The sequence below is a fragment of the Periophthalmus magnuspinnatus genome, chromosome 20 (assembly GCF_009829125.3).
Source record: "Periophthalmus magnuspinnatus isolate fPerMag1 chromosome 20, fPerMag1.2.pri, whole genome shotgun sequence".
In the NCBI taxonomy this organism is placed as follows: Eukaryota; Metazoa; Chordata; class Actinopteri; order Gobiiformes; family Gobiidae; genus Periophthalmus; species Periophthalmus magnuspinnatus.
The window spans coordinates 315080-325000 of NC_047145.1; the positions used below are offsets into that span (position 1 = coordinate 315080).

Genomic DNA, 9921 nt, shown 5'->3' on the forward strand with positions numbered 1-9921 from the left:
CAGGTAACACACACAGGTAACACTCACACAGGTAACACATACACACTGGTAACACACACACAGGTAACACACACAGGTAACGCACACATTTAACACACACTGGTAACACATACACAGGCAACACACACAGGTAACACACACACTGGCAACACACACCGGTAACACACACACTGGTAACACACACAGAGGTAACACATACACAGGTAACACACACAGGTAACACACACACACTGGTAACACACACACAGGTAACACGCACACTGGTAACACACACAGAGGTAACACACACAGAGGTAACACTCACACAGGTAACACACACAGGTAACACTCACACAGGTAACACATACACAGGTAACACACACACACTGGTAACACACAGGTAACGCACACATGTAACACACACAGGTAACACGCACAATGGTAACACACAGGTAACACTCACACAGGTAACACTCACACTGGTTACACTCACACAGGTAACACTCACACAGGTAACACACACTGGTAACACACACAGGTAACACACACTGGTAACACACACACAGGTAACACTCACACAGGTAACACTCACACTGGTTACACTCACACAGGTAACACTCACACAGGTAACACACACTGGTAACACACACAGGTAACACACACTGGTAACACACACACAGGTAACACTCACACAGGTAACACACACTGGTTACACACTCTGGTAACACACACTGGTAACACACACTGGTAAGACTCACGCAGGTAACATGCACAGGTAACACACACTGGTAACACTCACAGGTAACACTTACACAAGTAACACTCACACCGGGGTCACACAAGTAACACTCACTGGTAACACTCACACAGGTAACACACACAAAAGTAACATTCACACAGGTAACACTCACAGAGGTAAAACACACAAAAGTAACATTCACACAGGTAACACTCACACAAGTAACACACACACAAGTAACACACAAAAAAGTAACACTCACACAAGTAACACTCACTGGTAACAGCCACACAGGTAACACACACAGAGGTAACACACACAAAAGTAACACTCACACAGGTAACACTCACACAGGTAACACACACAGAGGTAACTTGTAACATTCTCTTTTCCATTCAAGTTTATTTTTACAGCACATTTAAAATCAACTCCCGCTGAACAAAGAGCTTCACAAAAAACTCATATTCTGTGTCTCCTCGATGAAATCCCACTTTAAAAAACGCGACTAAAAAGCACGACTCAGAGTTTCCTCGTGGGGACCCTGTGCTGAAACTCAGGAGATCTTAGATGATTATACTGATTACACCGACGTGACACTGTGTTCACATCTGGACTGGACACAAAGGGTTAAGTCCAGAGAGTTACGTTTCCTGAGAAGCCGTGGATCAAAAAGCAGAACATCAAAAATGGAGAGACCAATTTTGTGAACTCAACACCTCGATTTATGTGATATAACTTATATCAAAATCTCATCTTGGGCCTGATCTTCAGTGGAAATGATGTCTCGTCCACCTCTGCTTCAAAAAGAAGAAAAAAGATCTTTCCCAATCAGGTCCAGACAGTTCCAGAGCTGACAGCCCCCGGCCCACGGCCCCCGGCCCCCGGCCCACGGCCCCCGGCCCACGGCCCACGGCCCCCGGCCCACGGCCCCCGGCCCCCGGCCCACGGCCCCCGGCCCACGGCCCACGACCCCCGGCCCACATCCTGCTTACCCAACAAAAAATACTGGTCTGAAAGAAATGATTATACAACGATTGTACTGAGCGAGGATAAACGAGCGTCGTTACAAAACTAAAAGTGAAAACTCTTTTTTGATACTAAGGAAAAGACTCAATACTCGATACCGATACCACAAGGATAATAAAAACGATCTTTAGACAATACACTGTGATGTTCCACATTAAATATTGTACTTGGTGTTCTATTCCCATGTGTGTTATGTGTGTGAAACTTCAGTGTCCAGGAGGTTCATAGAGGGTCATGGTCCTGGTTTAGTCCTGGTTTAGTCCTGGTCTTGTCCTGGTTTAGTCCTGGTTTAGTTCTGGTTTAGTCCTGGTTTAGTTTCACACTTTCAGGTTCATTTCTGTCTGTGCGACTCTTTCAGTATCGATTCCTGCTCAAACAAGTCTCTAGTTTCGATACTATTGTTAGTATCGATTAGTATCTGATTTTCAAACCCCGTCTTCTCCCTTTGGTGCCACTTTTGCCGTAAACGTGTTGAGACGTTTCAGCACCGCAGCAGTGAACAGCTCCACATTGATTGGGTCATTAATCATGCAGGACTGTGGGGGGCGCTGTCAGCTTTTGTCTCACTTAACTCCGTCTTTTTGCTTTTAATAAAACACATCCACGATTCCTCCTCCGCCGTCTCCATGCACCTGCTCCAAAACTGCGCCCCGAGCAAAAAACAAAAGTTAAATTGGAAGAAAAACCTCATTTCAATCTTCTTCTGAGCATCGCCGACCGAAAACCCGATCGATGTCGCGGCGGCGTTTTTGCACCGAATGCAGCTTCTTCTACAGCGACGACATTACGCCCCATTAAGCCCCGAACAAGACAAAACCCATACGTCACAAAGAAACGGCCGTGTCCTCCAGCCTCCGCCAGATCGTCCCAAACATAATTAGACGAGACGCTTCCCCCCGAGCACAAAGCCCCGAGTCTCCACGACCAATCGAGTCCCGTCGTCTCCAGAGAAAAAAGGACAAATCATCTGTGGTTTTGTCATAAAACAATCAGCAGAACAACTGAGTCTGGAGACGAGAGACAAACCAAGAGACGAGAGACAAACCAAGAGACGAGAGAAAAACCAAGAGACGAACCAAGAGACGAGAGACGAACCAAGAGACGAGAGACAAACCAAGAGACGAGAGACAAACCAAGAGACGAGAGACAAACCAAGAGACGAGAGACAAACAAAGAGACAGAGCAAGAGACAGACCAAGAGACAAACTAAGAGACAAACTAAGAGACGAGAGACAAACCAAGAGACGAGAGACAAACCAAGAGACAGAGCAAGAGACAGACCAAGAGACAAACTAAGAGACAAACCAAGAGACGAGAGACAAACCAAGAGACGAACCAAGAGACGAGAGACAAACCAAGAGACGAGAGACAAACCAAGAGACGAACCAAGAGACGAGAGACGAACCAAGAGACGAGAGACGAACCAAGAGACGAGAGACGAACCAAGAGACGAGAGAAAAACCAAGAGACAAACTAAGAGACGAACCAAGAGACGAGAGACAAACCAAGAGACAAACCAAGAGACGAGAGACAAACCAAGAGACAAACTAAGAGACGAACCAAGAGACAAGAGACAAACCAAGAGACGAGAGACAAACCAAGAGACGAGAGACAAACCAAGAGACAAACTAAGAGACGAACCAAGAGACGAGAGACAAACCAAGAGACGAGAGACAAACCAAGAGACGAGAGACAAACCAAGAGACGAGAGACAAACCAAGAGACAAACTAAGAGACAAACTAAGAGACGAGAGACAAATCAAGAGACGAGAGACAAACCAAGAGACAAACTAAGAGACAAACCAAGACACAGAGCAAGAGACAAACCAAGAGACGAGAGACAAACCAAGAGACGAGAGACAAACCAAGAGACGAGAGACAAACCAAGAGACAAACTAAGAGACAAACTAAGAGACGAGAGACAAATCAAGAGACGAGAGACAAACCAAGAGACAAACTAAGAGACAAACCAAGACACAGAGCAAGAGACAAACCAAGAGACGAGAGACAAACCAAGAGACGAGAGACAAACCAAGAGACGAGAGACAAACCAAGAGACGAGAGACAAACCAAGAGACAAACCAAGAGACGAACCAAGAGACGAGAGACGAACCAAGAGACGAGAGACAAACCAAGAGACAAACTAAGAGACAAACCAAGAGACGAGAGACAAACTAAGAGACAAGAGACAAACCAAGAGACAGAGCAAGAGACAGACCAAGAGACAAACCAAGAGACGAGAGACGAACCAAGAGACGAGAGACAAACCAAGAGACGAGAGACGAACCAAGAGACGAGAGACAAACCAAGAGACGAGAGACAAACCAAGAGACGAGAGAAAAACCAAGAGACGAGAGACAAACCAAGAGACAGAGCAAGAGACAAACCAAGAGACAGCCCAAGAGACAAACCAAGAGACGAGAGACAAACCAAGAGACAAGCTAAGAGACAAACCAAGAGACAGAGCAAGAGACAAACCAAGAGACGAGAGACAAACCAAGAGACGAGAGACAAACCAAGAGACGAGAGACAAACCAAGAGACAGAGCAAGAGACAAACCAAGAGACAGCCCAAGAGACAAACCAAGAGACGAGAGACACACCAAAAGACGAGAGACAAACTAAGAGACAGAGCAAAAGACAGACCAAGAGACAAACTAGGAGACAAACTAAGAGACAGACCAAGAGACAAACCAAGAGACAGACCAAAAGACAGACCAAGAGACAAACTAGGAGACAAACTAAGAGACAGACCAAGAGACAAACCAAGAGACAGACCAAGAGACAGACCAAGAGACAAACTAAGAGACAAACTAAGAGACAGACCAAGAGACAAACCAAGAGACAAACTAAGAGACAAACCAAGAGACAGACCAAGACACAGACCAAGAGACAAACCAAGAGACAAACCAAGAGACAAACCAAGAGACAAACTAAGAAACAAACTAAGAGACAGACCAAGAGACAAACCAAGAGACAAACTAAGAGACAAACCAAGAGACAAACCAAGAGACAGACCAAGAGACAAACCAAGAGACAGACCAAGAGACAGACCAAGAGACAGACCAAGAGACAAACCAAGAGACAGACCAAGAGACAGACCAAGAGACAGACCAAGAGACAAACCAAGAGACAAACCAAGAGTCAAACTAAGAGACAAGAGACAAACCAAGAGACAAACTAAGAGACAAACCAAGAGACAAACCAAGAGACAAACCAAGGGACAAACTAAGAGACAAACCAAGAGACAAACCAAGAGACAAACCAAGAGTCAAACTAAGAGACAAACCAAGAGACAAACTAAGAGACAAACCAAGAGTCAAACTAAGAGACAAGAGACAAACCAAGAGACAAACCAAGAGTCAAACTAAGAGACAAACCAAGAGTCAAACTAAGAGACAAACCAAGAGACAAACCAAGAGTCAAACTAAGAGACAAACCAAGAGACAAACTAAGAGACAAACCAAGAGACAAACCAAGAGACAAACCAAGAGTCAAACTAAGAGACAAACCAAGAGTCAAACTAAGAGACAGACCAAGAGACAAACCAAGAGACAAACCAAGAGTCAAACTAAGAGACAAACCAAGAGTCAAACTAAGAGACAGACCAAGAGACAAACCAAGAGACAAACCAAGAGACAAACCAAGAGACAAACCAAGAGTCAAACTAAGAGACAAACCAAGAGTCAAACTAAGAGACAAACCAAGAGACAAACCAAGAGACAAACCAAGAGTCAAACTAAGAGACAAACCAAGAGACGAGAGACAAACCAAGAGACAAACTAAGAGACGAACCAAGAGACGAGAGACAAACCAAGAGACGAGAGACAAACCAAGAGACGAGAGACAAACCAAGAGACGAGAGACAAACCAAGAGACAAACTAAGAGACAAACTAAGAGACGAGAGACAAATCAAGAGACGAGAGACAAACCAAGAGACAAACTAAGAGACAAACCAAGACACAGAGCAAGAGACAAACCAAGAGACGAGAGACAAACCAAGAGACGAGAGACAAACCAAGAGACGAGAGACAAACCAAGAGACAAACTAAGAGACAAACTAAGAGACGAGAGACAAATCAAGAGACGAGAGACAAACCAAGAGACAAACTAAGAGACAAACCAAGACACAGAGCAAGAGACAAACCAAGAGACGAGAGACAAACCAAGAGACGAGAGACAAACCAAGAGACGAGAGATAAACCAAGAGACGAGAGACAAACCAAGAGACAAACCAAGAGACGAACCAAGAGACGAGAGACGAACCAAGAGACGAGAGACAAACCAAGAGACAAACTAAGAGACAAACCAAGAGACGAGAGACAAACTAAGAGACAAGAGACAAACCAAGAGACAGAGCAAGAGACAGACCAAGAGACAAACCAAGAGACGAGAGACGAACCAAGAGACGAGAGACAAACCAAGAGACGAGAGACGAACCAAGAGACGAGAGACAAACCAAGAGACGAGAGACAAACCAAGAGACGAGAGAAAAACCAAGAGACGAGAGACAAACCAAGAGACAGAGCAAGAGACAAACCAAGAGACAGCCCAAGAGACAAACCAAGAGACGAGAGACAAACCAAGAGACAAGCTAAGAGACAAACCAAGAGACAGAGCAAGAGACAAACCAAGAGACGAGAGACAAACCAAGAGACGAGAGACAAACCAAGAGACGAGAGACAAACCAAGAGACAGAGCAAGAGACAAACCAAGAGACAGCCCAAGAGACAAACCAAGAGACGAGAGACAAACCAAAAGACGAGAGACAAACTAAGAGACAGAGCAAAAGACAGACCAAGAGACAAACTAGGAGACAAACTAAGAGACAGACCAAGAGACAAACCAAGAGACAGACCAAAAGACAGACCAAGAGACAAACTAGGAGACAAACTAAGAGACAGACCAAGAGACAAACCAAGAGACAAACCAAGAGACAAACCAAGAGACAGACCAAGAGACAAACTAAGAGACAAACTAAGAGACAGACCAAGAGACAAACCAAGAGACAAACTAAGAGACAAACCAAGAGACAGACCAAGACACAGACCAAGAGACAAACCAAGAGACAAACCAAGAGACAAACCAAGAGACAAACTAAGAAACAAACTAAGAGACAGACCAAGAGACAAACCAAGAGACAAACTAAGAGACAAACCAAGAGACAAACCAAGAGACAGACCAAGAGACAAACCAAGAGACAGACCAAGAGACAGACCAAGAGACAGACCAAGAGACAAACCAAGAGACAGACCAAGAGACAGACCAAGAGACAGACCAAGAGACAAACCAAGAGACAAACCAAGAGACAAACCAAGAGACAAACCAAGAGACAAACTAAGAGACAGACCAAGAGACAGACCAAGAGACAAACTAAGAGACAAACTAAGAGACAAACCAAGAGACAAACCAAGAGTCAAACTAAGAGACAAACCAAGAGACAAACCAAGAGACAAACCAAGGGACAAACTAAGAGACAAACTAAGAGACAAACCAAGAGACAAACTAAGAGACAAACCAAGAGTCAAACTAAGAGACAAACCAAGAGACAAACTAAGAGACAAACCAAGAGTCAAACTAAGAGACAAGAGACAAACCAAGAGACAAACTAAGAGACAAACCAAGAGACAAACCAAGAGACAAACCAAGAGACAAACTAAGAGACAAACCAAGAGACAAACCAAGAGACAAACCAAGAGTCAAACTAAGAGACAAACCAAGAGACAAACTAAGAGACAAACCAAGAGTCAAACTAAGAGACAAGAGACAAACCAAGAGACAAACCAAGAGTCAAACTAAGAGACAAACCAAGAGTCAAACTAAGAGACAAACCAAGAGACAAACCAAGAGTCAAACTAAGAGACAAACCAAGAGTCAAACTAAGAGACAAACCAAGAGACAAACCAAGAGACAAACCAAGAGACAAACTAAGAGACAAACCAAGAGTCAAACTAAGAGACAGACCAAGAGACAAACCAAGAGACAAACCAAGAGTCAAACTAAGAGACAAACCAAGAGTCAAACTAAGAGACAGACCAAGAGACAAACCAAGAGACAAACCAAGAGACAAACCAAGAGACAAACCAAGAGTCAAACTAAGAGACAAACCAAGAGTCAAACTAAGAGACAAACCAAGAGACAAACCAAGAGACAAACCAAGAGTCAAACTAAGAGACAAACCAAGAGTCAAACTAAGAGACAGACCAAGAGACAAACCAAGAGACAAACTAAGAGACAGATCAGTCCTGTCTTGAGGACATATCTGCATAAATCTGAGCTTCACACTCAGTGACAGGAGGAGATTCAAACTTTACACAAACTTAAGAGACAAAAGGAACAAGACCAAGTCCCGATAAGATCAGACCAAAGACCTGCAGCTCCTGAACATCAGACCTGCAGCTCCTGAACCTCAGACCTGCAGCTCCTGAACCTCTGACCTGCAGCTCCTCTCACAGACCTGCAGCTCCTCTCTCAGACCTGCAGCTCCTCTGATAGACCTGCAGCTCCTCTCAGACCTGCAGCTCCTCTCACAGACCTGCAGCTCCTCATAGACCTGCAGCTCCTCTCACAGACCTGCAGCTCCTCTCATAGACCTGCAGCTCCTCTCTCAGATCTGCAGCTCCTCTCTCAGACCTGCAGCTCCTCTCTCAGACCTGCAGCTCCTCTCAGACCTGCAGCTCCTCTCACATAGACCTGCAGCTCCTCATAGACCTGCAGCTCCTCTCTTAGACCTGCAGCTCCTCTCACAGACCTGCAGCTCCTCATAGACCTGCAGCTCCTCTCAGATCTGCAGCTCCTCTCAGATCTGCAGCTCCTCTCTCAGACCTGCAGCTCCTCTCAGATCTGCAGCTCCTCTCAGATCTGCAGCTCCTCTCTCAGACCTGCAGCTCCTCTCTCAGACCTGCAGCTCCTCATAGACCTGCAGCTCCTCTCAGACCTGCAGCTCCTCTCAGATCTGCAGCTCCTCTCAGATCTGCAGCTCCTCTCAGATCTGCAGCTCCTCTCTCAGACCTGCAGCTCCTCTCAGATCTGCAGCTCCTCTCTCAGACCTGCAGCTCCTCTCTCAGACCTGCAGCTCCTCATAGACCTGCAGCTCCTCTCAGACCTGCAGCTCCTCTCTCAGACCTGCAGCTCCTCCTAGACCTGCAGCTCCTCTCTCAGATCTGCAGCTCCTCTCACAGACCTGCAGCTCCTCTCACAGACCTGCAGCTCCTCCTAGACCTGCAGCTCCTCTCTCAGACCTGCAGCTCCTCTCATAGACCTGCAGCTCCTCTTAGATCTGCAGCTCCTCTCTCAGACCTGCAGCTCCTCACAGACCTGCAGCTCCTCTCAGACCTGCAGCTCCTCTCACATAGATCTGCAGCTCCTCATAGACCTGCAGCTCCTCCTAGACCTGCAGCTCCTCTCTCAGACCTGCAGCTCCTCTCATAGACCTGCAGCTCCTCTCACAGACCTGCATCTCCTCTTAGACCTGCAGCTCCTCTCACAGACCTGCAGCTCCTCTCTCAGACCTGCAGCTCCTCTTAGACCTGCAGCTCCTCTTAGACCTGCAGCTCCTCTCACAGACCTGCAGCTCCTCACAGACCTGCAGCTCCTCTCTCAGACCTGCAGCTCCTCTTAGACCTGCAGCTCCTCTCACATAGACCTGCAGCTCCTCTCTCAGACCTGCAGCTCCTCTCTCAGACCTGCAGCTCCTCTCAGATCTGCAGCTCCTCTCAGACCTGCAGCTCCTCTCAGACCTGCAGCTCCTCTCAGACCTGCAGCTCCTCTCAGATCTGCAGCTCCTCATAGATCTGCAGCTCCTCTCTCAGATCTGCAGCTCCTCTCAGACCTGCAGCTCCTCTCTCAGACCTGCAGCTCCTCTCAGACCTGCAGCTCCTCTCAGACCTGCAGCTCCTCTCACATAGACCTGCAGCTCCTCTCACATAGACCTGCAGCTCCTCTTAGACCTGCAGCTCTTGTTCTCTTTATAAAAACGTGAATGAAACGGGAGAAAGCGCGGAGTCACTGCACATCCACAGGTCTATTCTCCTTTTTACGCACGAAAACCACAGAGAGACGAGATTCACAGCGACAATCACTGAAACTGAAGCCCGCGACACTGAAACTGACCATAGACCTGACACAGAACTCACCATAGAGGGGCACAAGCCGAACACCGTGAGCAGGAGCCCGGG

At 46.5% G+C, this 9921-nt stretch overlaps 1 protein-coding gene across 2 annotated transcripts in view; it reads right to left on the minus strand.

Annotated features, from left to right (window-relative positions):
- Nucleotides 1–9921, minus strand: part of olfm3a (olfactomedin 3a) — a 51767-nt gene that overhangs the window by 41612 nt on the left and 234 nt on the right. For both annotated transcript variants that reach the window (XM_033985835.2, XM_055230021.1), the window contains exon 1: nt 9880–9921. This exon is cut by the window's right edge. In XM_033985835.2, the coding sequence (XP_033841726.1) occupies nt 9880–9921 (42 nt within the window). The remainder of the gene's footprint in view (nt 1–9879) is intronic.